The sequence below is a fragment of the Malus sylvestris genome, chromosome 7 (genome assembly GCF_916048215.2).
Source record: "Malus sylvestris chromosome 7, drMalSylv7.2, whole genome shotgun sequence".
Lineage (NCBI taxonomy): Eukaryota > Viridiplantae > Streptophyta > Magnoliopsida > Rosales > Rosaceae > Malus > Malus sylvestris.
Genome location: NC_062266.1, coordinates 33,174,226 through 33,188,219, shown reverse-complemented (window position 1 = coordinate 33,188,219; position 13,994 = coordinate 33,174,226). Strand labels below are relative to the sequence as shown.

The 13,994-nt window shown below is 38.2% G+C and overlaps 3 protein-coding genes across 3 annotated transcripts; all 3 read right to left on the bottom strand.

Moving 5' to 3' along the window:
• Nucleotides 1-4: 4 nt before the first annotated feature.
• Nucleotides 5-469, bottom strand: LOC126629246 (short-chain dehydrogenase TIC 32, chloroplastic-like). The gene is made up of 2 exons (XM_050299216.1): nucleotides 359-469; nucleotides 5-234 (listed from the first exon to the last, which is right to left on the bottom strand). Exons 1-2 carry the CDS (start codon nucleotides 462-464, stop codon nucleotides 5-7), a joined length of 336 nt encoding a protein of 111 aa, XP_050155173.1. The 5' UTR covers nucleotides 465-469.
• Nucleotides 470-1,131: 662 nt separating this feature from the next.
• On the bottom strand, nucleotides 1,132-3,603 carry LOC126629241 (short-chain dehydrogenase TIC 32, chloroplastic-like). Its single transcript, XM_050299211.1, has 8 exons — nucleotides 3,471-3,603; nucleotides 3,140-3,371; nucleotides 2,972-3,051; nucleotides 2,499-2,652; nucleotides 2,156-2,234; nucleotides 1,923-2,007; nucleotides 1,657-1,703; nucleotides 1,132-1,522 (listed from the first exon to the last, which is right to left on the bottom strand). The coding sequence occupies exons 1-8, from the start codon at nucleotides 3,574-3,576 to the stop codon at nucleotides 1,463-1,465; spliced, it is 843 nt and encodes a 280-aa protein (XP_050155168.1). The 5' UTR covers nucleotides 3,577-3,603; the 3' UTR covers nucleotides 1,132-1,462.
• A 2,571-nt stretch (nucleotides 3,604-6,174) lies between these two features.
• LOC126629239 (short-chain dehydrogenase TIC 32, chloroplastic-like) lies at nucleotides 6,175-13,705 on the bottom strand. The gene is made up of 8 exons (XM_050299210.1): nucleotides 13,505-13,705; nucleotides 13,149-13,380; nucleotides 12,983-13,059; nucleotides 7,341-7,494; nucleotides 7,115-7,193; nucleotides 6,885-6,969; nucleotides 6,616-6,662; nucleotides 6,175-6,481 (listed from the first exon to the last, which is right to left on the bottom strand). The coding sequence occupies exons 1-8, from the start codon at nucleotides 13,608-13,610 to the stop codon at nucleotides 6,323-6,325; spliced, it is 939 nt and encodes a 312-aa protein (XP_050155167.1). The 5' UTR covers nucleotides 13,611-13,705; the 3' UTR covers nucleotides 6,175-6,322.
• Nucleotides 13,706-13,994: the final 289 nt, after the last annotated feature.

Genomic DNA, 13,994 nt, shown 5'->3' with positions numbered 1-13,994 from the left:
TACATTAAGATGTTAGAGGAAGACCAGAGGAATTGAAATCCGATGCGAATTTCCTAACGGATGATAACGAACTGAGATCCAATTCCATGGCATCAACTTTGGCACTGGGGATTGCCTTCACTATTTGTTCTCTTGCATCTTTACCGGCAGCCATGTTCCTCACTGCCATAACCACATGGGCGCCACGCAGTGCAAGAACGCGTGCGGTTTCGGTGCCAATACCACTCGATGCTCCTGCAACATCAATATGCAGAACCAAAGAGCATTTTCCCATAAGAATACGGAATAATAGTTGAAGAAAGCATACCATCTGCATATCAAACTTAAAGAAAGAAGAAGCAAATGGAAATTCCCACGCCTGTAACAATGGCGGTGAGACCAGTGGCATCAATCCCTTCAGTAACTTCTTCTGCTGTGGAAGATGATGAGAACCCTGATGGCCCTTTTCTTCTGAAGAACCACATCTTCTTCTGCTCTCACTCTCTCTCTGCACGCAAAGAGATGGGAAAATGTAGTTTTACTGACAGTTTTGGCGAAGTGTTTTTCTTTTCTTTGCTTTGGTGGTGGGTGCCTCGCTGTAGCCTCTTTGGTCTATCATGTTTTTAGTGTCTCAATTTTTTGATACGGTGATACTATCTACACACATCTTTGTTATTTTATGTCATTTGATTTTTTTTAATTTATTTAATTTGACGGTCGAAAATTAAAAGGAATGCATGACAAGTAAAAAATGGTGTGTTATACAGCACCCTTTAGATATACACAAAGTTTGAAAATGTCAATTTAATTACAACAACTATCCTCGTCTTATTCTTAATTTGGTAAGATTACCGTTGCTTCAAATTTAAACACATGACACCAAAATGATAGGATTGAAATGAATTATGTTGTTCACAATTTGGCTTATTTTCGTTTATCTTGTAATTCGGATTTAAATCTTTTGGAACAAACTCCACCGTCTTGTACACTGTTGCTAGTTATTGACATAACTTGCTGAAATTATTTCGCCTTGTGATATTTTCAATAGGTTGGACATCTATGTTTAACAACGGAATTTTGTTTCGAAGATGAAATTTCCATACTTGATACAAGATATCAAACGAAAAGCAATCTTGAATCAAAACGAAAAGGTTACGAGCAGAAAAAAGGAGTTTATTCACTTTGAAAGGATATTGTTCGACTTCTGATTTATAAGTAACAGCATTCTTGGAGTCTATTATTCAAACAACAAACAAACACCGCTAAGCGTTATTCCAGTAAGGAGAGTACACTGTATGAATCTTAGAACGCGTTGACCCTAAAAACGACACAGCACAAAGGGCTCTCCCTTGAGTATTTATACAGAGTTTAAGTCTTGCGAAGATCATTTAGTCAAATCCATGCTAAAATCCCATAGTTTCTTTGCCATCTCCACGTCTTGACCTTGTGGCCTTGGCTTGGATAGGTTACAGTCCGAGAAATATTAGCCGGTCACCCCCTTGACTTGGGGATGCAGTGCCGCGTAGCACGTCGTTGCTGCTCCCTGTAATCAACGAAGTTAATAAACTACACGACATTCTACGTTTACACGACTATTTGAAAGTTCATCATATTTCGAATTACTCAAATTCGCTTGGTATGTTGTTTGCTCTAGAGGTTCAAGCAGATGTAACTTACCTGCTGAACATTTTTAAGCACAGTTCTACCAAGCACATTAACAAGCCCTGCATCAAACCAGAAAGCCAAACGTCTGATTATCCGAAACTAAGCACGTAGATAATGAATATGTAAATTTGAGATTTGTAGATTGACGTCAATTTTGGTTCGGTTTAAACTTTAAACATACACTGAATACAAAGCCTCCTCAACAAGCGATAGTATGCAGTTTATATCGGAATACATTTAAATAAGACTAACATAGTTGGTTTTGTGAAGTGATTTACCGTTAATAATGCTGTAATAACGAAACAGATTGGTAACAATTGCACCAGGGTGAAGCGAGTTTGCGGTTATATCTGCTCCTTCTTCCTGTTGGACAATCACAAATAACAGAGTTCACTCAATACACCATGACTGCCATAAACATAAAATAAGGTAATGTGTGTTTATCTCTACATACAAAAGTACAGACGTATTTTCAGAATCACGATTCTGCTGATTTAACGTTGCGGATTACCTTTAAGCGTCTTGCAAGCTCATTAGCATGCAAAATGTTAGCAAGCTTTGATTGGCCATATGCACGAAAGCTGCTGTACCTGCAGATGGGCAGTCACAAAATCGGATTGGACTTGTATATCTCCCTCCATTCAGCATACGCTATAATGAAGGAAGCAAACCGAAAACAAATATACTACGTGACTAACTTGTGCAGAAGTATTGATATGGCATCAAAATCCAATTCCAAACTTTCTTGCTTAAGCTCCACCCGCTTTTAATCAAAATCCTATGTGTAGCTCATGCGCTAACACGCATATAATACTATCTAAATATCTAATAACTAAGAATTATCTCAATGTTACCCTGCTTGGTCGTTAATTTTATCAAAACGAATTCCTTCAGGATACGGGTTGCGGTGAGCTTCTGAGGACACATTTATGATTCTCCCTTCTTTGCCGCTTTTGCGTGCTGTTTTCTTCATAGTATCCAACAAAAGATTTGTCAAAAGAAAATGACCTGAAAAATCAGGAAAATAACCAAATAGATACAAATCAACTCTCCCGAATCAAAGAAGGATGAAAGGTTAGCTGAGTTTATTGATGCATATGCTCCGACACCAAGAGATATAAGGTCTAAAACTAGATTGGCGACAGATTAAACTAGAAGAAACATTCAGTCAATTAGAACAACTGAACCAAAAATACTTTTTACACTGTCAATGGCGTTCTGAGATTCATACAGCTGACTCTACTTAGTGCGATAAGGGTTGGCTGCTGTTGTTGTTGTTGTTTGTACTTTAAACTGTCAGTTTTACAGAGTAACAAATGCAACATACCTACGTGGTTTGTGGCGAACTGAAGTTCGATCTTGTCCTTCGAAGGCGTGAAAGGGGTTCCCATAACTCCTGCATTGTTACTTATGAAAAGACGAGTATTATTACCTAAAGTGGATTTTATGAACAAAGCCTCTTCAAGAACTTGTACCGTTTCTGTCCATTTCTTACATTAGGATGTTAAGAGGAAGACCGGAGGAATTGAAATCCGATGCGAATTTCCTAACGGATGATAACGAACTGAGATCCAATTCCATGGCATCAACTTTGGCACTGGGGATTGCCTTCACTATTTGTTCTCTTGCATCTTTACCGGCTGCCATGTTCCTCACTGCCATAACCACATGGGCGCCACGCAGTGCAAGAACACGTGCAGTTTCGTTGCCAATACCACTAGATGCTCCTGCAACGTGGATATGCAGAACCAAAGAAAATTTTCCCATAAGAACAAATAATAATAGTTGAAAAAAAAAGTAGAAGAAGCAAACGAAAACTCCCTCGCCTGTAACAATGGCGGTGAGACCAGTGGCATCAATCCCTTCAGTAACTTCCTCTGCTGTGGAAGATGATGAGAACCCAGATGGCCCTTTCCTTCTCAAGAACGACATCTTCTTCTCCTCTCTCCCTCTCTCCCTCTCCCTCCCTTTCTCCCTCCCTTTCTCCCTCTGCACGCAAAGAGAAGGGAAAGTCTCGAAGTGCTGTTTTTAGTGACAGTTTTGGTGAAGTGTTATTTTCTTTGCTTTGGTGGTGGGTGCCTCGGTGGATCCTCTATAGCCCATGTTGTCTTTCGTGTCTAATTTTTGGACACAAAGTTTGGAAATGTCGATTTAATTAGCACAACTATCATCATCTTATTCAAGAATTTATTATTCACGAGTTGACTTATTTGGGTTTATCTCGTAATTTGGATTTAATTTTGTTTTGCAAACTCCACCGTCTTGTACAATGTTTCTAGTTATTGACATAGCTTGTTGAAATTGTTTGGCATTGTGACATTTTTAATAGGTTGAACTTGGTTATGTTCGGCTTAGTTTATCCTCAAAATTGAAAACTAAACTAATAAGATTTATTCGGTTTGCCTCGTTCCAATTCTTGTTAAAATGTTTTAGAACAAACAAACCAAACCGAAGACCCGAACTAGTTCAGTTTCAATTTGGGACTTCACGGTTTTAAACTCTGGGTCAATCGAGCTCAATTTATAGGGACATGTTAACAATTCAATACTAACCACACCAATACTATTCCACAACTTGCATCTTAACATCATAGTACGACATGTGTAATATTTTATTACAAAATGCTTGATGAAATTAACTGTAAAATTCTTAGATATCAATTATATTTAATTTAGTCAGGTTTTTGATGCAAGAATTTACATTATTGAGCAAAAAAAAAAAAAAAAAGAGGATATAATAGTAAGTACACTATTAAAAAAAACATCTATAAAAATAGATAAAATAAAGATTCTGTTTTTGTTCCCTCTTACTTAGGGGTGAAAGTTGTTGTGTTTGACTCATACATTTGTGAGTAATTATGAGTCATGTGTTGACAACAATTGAAGACATGATGACTACCACAAGCAAAGTTATACTTTATAGACTAGGTATAGACTTTGGTGCATGCTAGGTATGCTAGGTGATGATTATGTCATGTTAACTTAAGACTTTTTGGTTTTGGTTGTTGGCATAGTTGCTAGTGTATGCCTATAACTAGATGCAATGTTTGTGCATTTAGTAATGCTTAGAAAGTGGGAAGGTAAGCATCATAGAAGCATCCAAGGAGAGAGCATTAGGCTCTCTCATGGGAAAGGTTGAACATGGGTTGAGAGAAAATCAAGAGAGCTAGAGTGAAAAGTATTCTAATGAAAGAACTCTTGGGGTAGAGTGAGGCTCTTGGGAAAATTCTATGAGTGGGTGTGCAAGGGATTTGGGATTGAGTTATGTTGATTTAACTCATGTGTACTTGTACTGTTATTCATAGTGAAGAGCAATATCTCTTCGGGGACGTAAGCATGTTTTTGTTGAATCTCGTAAATTTCTCGGTGACTTTATTTCTTATATTTTATTCTGTTCAACTGAGTGTGATTTGGTGAGGTTGTAATCTGAATCTCGTTTCCGCATTAACGAACGGGCCAAGGCACAACAAAAGTTTGATTGAAAATTTCCATCTAAATCGAAAATTTCTATTCTTAGTTTGAATATTTTTCGATTCTGAAATTTTTTGATCACATCTGAATATACCTATTAGATCCGAAATTTCTCAAACTTAGTAATATATATATATATATATATATATATATATATATATATATATATATATATATATATATACAGAGAGCTTAAGGGGAGGGATCCCCATTTTTTGAAAAAAATGGGGATTAGGTGTGGGGCCCACTTCACATCAAATTTCAACGATCCGAACCGTCTATTTTGTTAGTCTCGATTCATAGATTATCCTTGCAAAAATTCAATTCAATCCGAAACCATTTGCCTATTTAATTATCAATATCAAATTTCATATTTTCTTATATAACAAAGTATTCGTTCATTTCCTTGAACCCAATTAGATGTCTTAAACATTTCCAATTTAGCTAATATTTTGCAAGGATGATCTATGAATCGAGACTAACAAAATAGACGGTTCGGATCGTTGAAATTAGATGTGAAGTGGACCCCACACCTAATCCCCATTTTTTTCAAAAAATGGGGATCCCTCCCCTTAAGCTCTCTGTATATATATATATATATATATATATATATATATATATATATAGCATGCATATTCTTATTTTATCATGTTTATTCTTAATTTTAGATATTCTTTATTTCATATTGTATTTTAATCATACTATTATATATTAAAAATGACATAGCTTGTTGAAATTGTTCGGCCTTGTGATATTTTCAGTAGGTTGGACATCTGTGTTTAACATAGTATAATGCTGTCTTGCACTACCTGTTTTGTTGTATCATCGTCATCATGTATGTAGTGTACATCATCACTCAAGTGTAACGAAGAAATCTTACTGCATGGTTCTCTCTTTTACTTCTTCAACTTCTCTGGTCTTTTCGTAACGAATATCAAGTGAATTTGTCATCAGTCCATCAATAAGCACCCGAACAACGGCATTTTGTTTCGAAGATGAAATTCCTAAACTTGATACAAGATATCAAACGAAAAGTAATCTCGAATCAAAACGACAAGGGTTCGAGCAGAAAAAAGGAGTTTATTCACCACAAACCACCACCACTAAGCATGATCCCAGCAAGTGAGATCGGCTATATAAATCTTAGAACAGAACAGCGCAAAGCGCATTCTTTTAAGTCTTTATATAGAGTTTAAGTTTTTAGAAGATCATTTAGTCAAATCCATGCTGAAATCCCATAGTTTCTTTGCCATCTCCGCATCTTGACCTTGTCGACTTGGCTTGGATAGGTTACTGTCCCGAAAATATTCGCCCGTCACCCCCTTGACTTGTGGATGCAGTGCCACATAGCACGTCGTTGCCGCTCCCTGTAATAGACAAAGTTAATAAACAACACGACATTCTACGTTTAAACGACTATTTGAAAGTTCATCATATTTCAAATTACTCAAATTCGCTTGGTATGTTGTTTGCTCTAGAGGTTCATGCAGATGTAACTTACCTGCTTAACATTTTTAAGCACAGCTCTACCAAGCACCTTAACAAGCCCTGCATCAAACCAGAAAACCAAACGTCTGATTATCCGAAACTAAGCACATAGATAGTGAATGTGTAAATTTGAGATTTGTAGATAGACGTCAATTTTGGTTCGGTTTAAACTTTAAACATACACTGAACACAAAGCCTCTTCGACAAGCGATAGTATGCAGTTTATATCCGAATTCTACATTTAAATAAGACTCCCTTAGTTGGTTTAGCGAAGTGATTTACCGTTAATAGCACTGTTATAACGAAACAGATTGGTAACAATTGCACCAGGGTGAAGCGAGTTTGCAGTTATATCAGCTCCTTCTTCCTGTTGAACAATCACAAATAACGGAGTTCAATCAACACACAATGTGTGTTTATCTCTGCACATAAAAGTACAGACATAGTGAACCGATATATGCAAGCGGGTATTTTCAGAATCACGATTCTGCTGGTTTAACGTTGCTGATTACCTTTAAGCGTCTTGCAAGCTCATTAGCGTGCAAAATGTTAGCAAGCTTCGATTGGCAATATGCACGAAAGTTGCTGTACCTGCAGATAGGCAGAAGTACTGATATGGCATCAAAATCCAAATCCAAACTTATTTGTTGCATAAGCTCCTTCCGTATTTAATCAAAATTTTATGCATGACTCTTGCGGTAACACGTAACTAATAACTAAGAATCATCTCAATGTTACCCTTGTTGGTCGTTAATTTTATCAAAACGAATTCCTTCAGGATACGGGTAGCGGTGACCTTCTGAGGACACATTTACGATTCTCCCTTCTTTGCCGCTTTTGCATGCTGTTTTCTTCATAGTATCCAACAAAAGATTTGTCAAAAGAAAATGACCTGCAGAATCAGGAACATAACCAAAAAGATACAAATCAACCCCTCCGAATCAAAGAATTATGAACGGTTGGCCGAGTTTATCGATGCATATGCTCCAACACCGACTGTTAAAAGAAGGTCTAAAACTAGATTGGCAACAGTTAAACTGGAAGTAACATTCAGTCAATTAGGACATCTTAACCAACAATACTTTCGTAAAATGTCACTGGCGTTCTAGGATTCATATTGCCGACCCCACTAAGTGAAAAATGATTAGTTGTTGTTGTTTGTGATAACAGTATATAAAGCAAGCATAACAGCTTGTGATCGTGTGGTTGTAATAGTGACAAGTGTAGTCATCTTGTAATCATTGTGATAGCTTAGAAAGTAAGCAATCTAGTTAGCTATATACTATATAACTATCATTGTAAGAAGATGAAAAGAGTTAATGTGAAAAACAAATATCTTCTCTGTCTAAAATTCTATTTCTCTCTCTGAATATTCATTTCTTCTTCTGCAAGAATACATCTCCTCTATACCTGTCGATATCTTTACATGGTATCAGAGCGCCGGAAAAGCTTCATGCTTCACGGTTTCTTGATCTTGGTTCTTCTGCTTCCGCTCTGTTTCTTCTATTTCTTGATTTTTTAGGGTTCTCATTTCCCTTTTCTTCTCTGGTTCTCGGTGTTTACGATACTGCACACCAGGTGTTTGTTCTTTTGTCTCAGTGACATTTTCTTCGAGTTCTTGATTCCTATTCGATCATGGTGACTGCTACACAATTGCAGATTCTTCAATCTCCCATTACCTCTCTCATCTCATCAGTTTCATCTTCTGTTTCTGTGAAACTTGATGATTCAAATTACCTCACATGGCATTTTCAGATGGAGCTTCTTCTCGATGGTCATGGCATTATGGGGTTTGTCGATGGTACAAATCCTTGTCCTTCGAATCTGAGTGATTCAACTGAGTCTTCCAGTGATTTGCATACCAGTGATGCTTTCAAGATTTGGAAAATGCATGATCGGGCTCTCATGCAACTCATCACTGCCACATTATCTCCTTCTGCGATTTCGTGTGCTATCGGTAGCACGAGTGCTCGGGACTTATGGGTGCGTCTTAAAGAACAATTTTCAATTGTTACTCGGGCTACAATTTTTCAGATGAAATCTGAGTTGCAGAATATTAAGAAAGGTACAGATTCCATTTCCTTATACCTTCAACGCATTAAAGAAGCTCGTGATTACTTGGCTGCTGCTGGGGTTATGTTTGCTGATGATGATATTGTGATTTTAACTCTTAATGGTCTGTCTTCCGAATACAATACATTGCGATCCATTATTAGAGGTCGGGAGAATGTTATTTCTATGAAGGATCTTCGCTCCCAATTGCTTGCTGAAGAAGCAATGCTTGCTAATGTTTCTGTTACTCCTTTCCTGTCTGCAATGGTAGCTAGCAATATGTCTGTTTCGTCTAAGTCTTCTCAATTCGAGGCCAATTCACCTCATGATAATTACTCCAACACTGGTCCTTCATCAAATGGTGGTTCGTATGGGTCTCAAGGAAGTTTTTATCAATACAATGGGTCTGGTTCCAAGCCTCCTTACCACAGGAACAAGGGTAAAGGCAAGTATCAATACAACTCCCGGTTTGGTAATGCCAAGTCTAGTTCTTTTCATAACAATGCCCCTGGTATTCTTGGTTCCTCTCCACCAACGGCACAAGGGTTTTTTCAGTCTTCTTGTCAAATTTGTGGCAAATTTGGACATCTAGCTGTTACTTGTCGGTTTCGAAATACTGAGAATTCTATTACAGAGGCTTGTCAAATCTGTGGGAAAAAGAATCACAGTGCTCCTTTCTGTCATTTTCGAAATGCCAATCTCCAAGCTCAGCAAGTGTCAGCTATGCATGTTGCTGGTCCATCCTCTGTTCCGAGTGCTAATTCTCAACAAGTGTGGCTTACAGATTCTGGGGCTACATCTCACATGACTGCTGATCTTAATCAGTTGTCGTTGGCCTCTCCATTTCCTTCCAATGAGACAATTCAAACTGCTGGAGGTGGTGCAGGTTTATCAATTTCCCACATTGGTTCCTCAACTTTACATACACCTTTCAAACCCCTGCATCTTAATTCAGTCTTATATGTTCCTCAACTCTCTCAGAATTTGTTATCTGTGCATAAATTGTGTCTGGATAATAACTGCTGGTTAATCTATGATGCTTTCTGTTTTTGGATCCAGGACAAAGCCACAGGGAGGATCCTCTTCAAGGGACATTGTAGTAATGGACTGTATCCTATTCCTCTACCAGTTTCATACCGTTCTTCCTTACCCAACGTACACGCTGCTTTCCTTGGACAACATGTGTCTTCGAGTCTTTGGCATAGTAGATTAGGACACCCATCCAATTCTATAGTATCTGCCATATTACGCAAATGCAATGTATCTGATATATCTGATAGTAAGTCTGTGATGTGTCACTCTTGTCTAGAAGGGAAATTTTGTAAATTGCCATTTGTGGATTCTGTCTCTAAGTCCCTGCATCCTTTTGATACTATTCATAGTGATGTATGGGGTCCTTCTCCTTGTAACTCTGTAGAGGGTTTTAGATACTATGTGACATTCATTGATGAATGCACTAGACATTGTTGGATATTTCCTCTCATCAATAAAAGTGATGTTTGTTCAACTTTCATTGCCTTTTACAATTTTGTGTTCAATCACTTTGCTATTTCTGTTAAAACTTTACAAAGTGATGGGGGAGGTGAATATATTAGCAAGTCATTTCAACAATTTCTTGCATCCAAAGGTATTAAACACCAATTGTCCTGTCCATACACCCCTGAACAAAATGGTCTAGCTGAAAGGAAGCATAGACATATTGTTGACACAGCTATAACCCTTTTACAAACTGCTTCCTTGCCTTCAAAATTCTGGTCTTTTGCATGCCAAGTTGCTGTCTATCTTATTAACAGAATGCCAACACCTGTTTTACACAACAAATCTCCATTTGAGTTGTTGTTTAAAGATGTCCCAGCTATCAATCATCTTCGGGTTTTTGGATGTTCCTGTTTCCCACTCTTAAAACCTTACAATTCCAACAAGTTACAGCCTAAAACAACAAAATGTGTCTTTTTAGGTTATGCCTCCAGATACAAAGGCTACTTATGTTATGAAGTGAGACATCAAAAAATGTACATATCTAGGCATGTTATTTTTGATGAGGGTGAATTTCCTTATGCCATGTTGTCTTCCAAAACCTTAACTTCATCATCCTTTACTCCTCTTTTGTCACCTTCTATTTCTCTGCCTTCTGTCACACATGATAACCAGGTTGTCTCCATAGCATCTACATCTACTTCACCTACACTTGAGTCCATTTCTACCCCAACACATGCTGAATCCATTACTGCACCGTCCATACAGTCTGTGCTTCCTTCTTCCCCTGTGGCTGCAGTCCTGTCCTCTGGATCCAATCCTCATGATCATACTGAGATTTCTTCAGAGTTTCAACCTGAGAGTTTGCAAGTGGTTTCTTCTATTCCACCTATGAATACACATGCCATGCAGACAAGATCCAAAAATGGTATCTTCAAGCCTAAAGCTTTTCTCTCTAAAATTGAAGCTGATATTCCAATTGATTTAACTCAGGTGGAACCCTCAACATATAAGTCTGCTCTTTCATCCTCAGTATGGTGTGCAGCTATGAAAGAAGAGCTCTCTGCTTTGCATTCTCAAGGAACTTGGTCATTAGTTCCTCTTCCTTCAAACAAGAATTTGGTTGGGTGTAAGTGGGTCTTCAAGATTAAAAGAGATGCAGATGGGAACATTTCTAGATATAAGGCACGCCTTGTTGCCAAAGGCTTCAATCAAGAAGAGGGTCTTGACTATGGGGAGACCTTTAGTCCAGTTGTTAAACCTACAACTGTGAGGTTAGTTTTGGCTTTAGCTGCACAATTTGGTTGGTCTTTACGGCAACTCGATGTGAAGAATGCTTTTCTTCATGGTATTTTACAAGAAGAGGTCTATATGTCTCAACCTCCGGGTTTTGTTGACTCTCACCAGTCTTCTCATGTTTGTCGGTTACATAAGTCTCTATATGGCTTAAAACAAGCCCCACGGGCTTGGAATGAGAGGTTTACCAACTTTTTGCCTTCTTTGGGTTTTCTTACAACATTTTCAGACTCCTCATTATTTGTGAAACATGTTGGCAACTCTGTGGTCATTCTCTTGCTCTATGTGGATGATATAATCATCACAGGAAGTGCTACTGCAGCTATTACTGATGTTATCCAGGCTTTAGCTCAGGAATTTGATATTAAGGATTTGGGACTCCTTCATTACTTCTTAGGCATCCAAATTACTTATCATTCCACTGAATTATTTCTCTCCCAGGCTAAGTATATTACTGATTTGCTTCATAAGACTGATATGAGTCTTTCCAAACCGTGTCATACCCCTTGTCTGCCGTATACCAGGTTACTTAAAGATGATGGGACACCCTTTCACAATCCAGCATTGTATCGCAGTGTGGTGGGGGCTTTGCAATATCTTACATTTACAAGACCCGACATTGCTTTCTCCGTGCATCAGGTATGTCAGTTCATGCATTGTCCCATGGAGTCTCATTTTCTTGCTGTGAAGAGAATCCTCAGATATCTGAAAGGCACGATGGATTATGGTGTTCACTTCAGCAAAGGAGATTTATGTTTACATGCCTTCAGTGATGCTGACTGGGCTGGGGATCCCAATGACCGACGGTCAACTACAGGTTTGGTGGTCTATTTGGGGTCTAGTCCCATTTCTTGGTCTTCCAAGAAACAAAATACAGTTTCTAAATCCTCCACTGAAGCTGAATACCGAGCACTTTCATCCACTACTGCAGAGATTGACTGGATCAAGCAACTTTTGCAGTTTCTTCGGATTGATGTTTCATGTCCTGTCACTTTATTTTGTGACAATCTGTCTGCTATAGCCTTGGCTTATAATCCAGTTATGCACCAAAGGACAAAGCACATTGAGGTAGACATCCATTTTGTTCGAGAACGGGTTGCCAAGAAGCTGCTTCAACTTCAGTTTGTTTCTTCAAATGAACAATTTGCCGATATTCTCACCAAGGGATTGTCTACTCCATTGTTTCAGACCCACTGTTCCAATCTCAGGTTGAGCAAACCTCCTCCTGTGATTGAGGGGGGATGATAACAGTATATAAAGCAAGCATAACAGCTTGTGATCGTGTGGTTGTAATAGTGACAAGTGTAGTCATCTTGTAATCATTGTGATAGCTTAGAAAGTAAGCAATCTAGTTAGCTATATACTATATAACTATCATTGTAAGAAGATGAAAAGAGTTAATGTGAAAAACAAATATCTTCTCTGTCTAAAATTCTATTTCTCTCTCTGAATATTCATTTCTTCTTCTGCAAGAATACATCTCCTCTATACCTGTCGATATCTTTACAGTTTGTACTTTAAACTTTCGGTTTTACTGAGTAACAAATGCAACATACCTACGTGGTTTGTCGCGAACTGAACTTCGATCTTGTCTTTAGAAAGCGTGAAAGGGGTTGCCACTCCTGCATTGTTACTTATAAAAAGACAAGCTATTATTACCGGAGGTGGATTTTACGAACTAAGCCTATTCAAGAACTTGAAACATTTCTGTCCATCACTTACATTAGGATGTTAAGAGGAAGACCAGAGGAATTGAAATCCGAGGCGAATTTCCTAACGGATGATAACGAACTGAGATCCAATTCCATGGCATCAACTTTGGCACTGGGAATTGCCTTCACTATTTGTTCTCTTGCATCTTTACCGGCAGCCATGTTCCTCACTGCCATAACCACATGGGCGCCACGCAGTGCAAGAACGCGTGCAGTTTCGGTGCCAATACCACTAGATGCTCCTGCAACATCAATATGCAGAACCAAAGAGCATGTTCCCATAAGAACAAGGAACAATAGTTGAAGAAAGTATACCATCTGCATATCAAACTTAAAGAAAGAAGCAGCAAATAGAAGTTCCCTCACCTGTAACAATGGCGGTGAGACCAGTGGCATCAATCCCTTGAGTAACTTCTTCTGCTGTGGAAGATGATGAGAACCCAGATGGCCCCCTTCTTCTGAAGCACCACATCTTCTTCTTCTCTCTCCCTCTGCAGCAAAGAGATGAGAAAGTCTCGAAGTGTAGTTTATAGTGACAGTTAGTTGAAGTGTTCTTTTCTTTTCTCTTTCGTGTCTAATTTATGGACACAAAGTTTGGAAAGGTCAATTTAATTAGCACAATAATCATCATCTTATTCACTAATTTGTTGTTCACGATTTCACTTATTTGGGTTTATCTTGTAATTTGGATTTGATTTTTTTGAGCAAACTCCACCGTCTTGTACACTATTTCTAGTTGTGGACATAGTTTTTTTTTTTTTTTTTTTAACAAGCGACATTATCTACACTCAAGGGAAGAAGTTGAGCTTAGCCTCACAATGAACTGGCAATAATATGATTCAGATTCGCCTTTGAT

Excerpts from the sequence above, each read along its gene's own strand:
- LOC126629246 (XM_050299216.1), bottom strand. The coding sequence starts at position 464 with ATGTGGTTCTTCAGAAGAAAAGGGCCATCAGGGTTCTCATCATCTTCC. Across the intron at positions 235-358 it reads TCTCACCGCCATTGTTACAG|GAGCATCGAGTGGTATTGGC; the intron begins GCGTGGGAATTT and ends TTGATGTTGCAG.
- LOC126629241 (XM_050299211.1), bottom strand. The coding sequence starts at position 3,576 with ATGTCGTTCTTGAGAAGGAAAGGGCCATCTGGGTTCTCATCATCTTCC. Across the intron at positions 1,704-1,922 it reads TTATTACAGCATTATTAACG|GGCTTGTTAATGTGCTTGGT; the intron begins GTAAATCACTTC and ends GGTTTGATGCAG. Across the intron at positions 1,523-1,656 it reads TGCTTAAAAATGTTCAGCAG|GGAGCAGCAACGACGTGCTA; the intron begins GTAAGTTACATC and ends CGTTGATTACAG.
- LOC126629239 (XM_050299210.1), bottom strand. The coding sequence starts at position 13,610 with ATGTGGTGCTTCAGAAGAAGGGGGCCATCTGGGTTCTCATCATCTTCC. Across the intron at positions 13,381-13,504 it reads TCTCACCGCCATTGTTACAG|GAGCATCTAGTGGTATTGGC; the intron begins GTGAGGGAACTT and ends TTGATGTTGCAG. Across the intron at positions 7,495-12,982 it reads GTTCGCGACAAACCACGTAG|GTCATTTTCTTTTGACAAAT; the intron begins GTATGTTGCATT and ends CTGATTCTGCAG.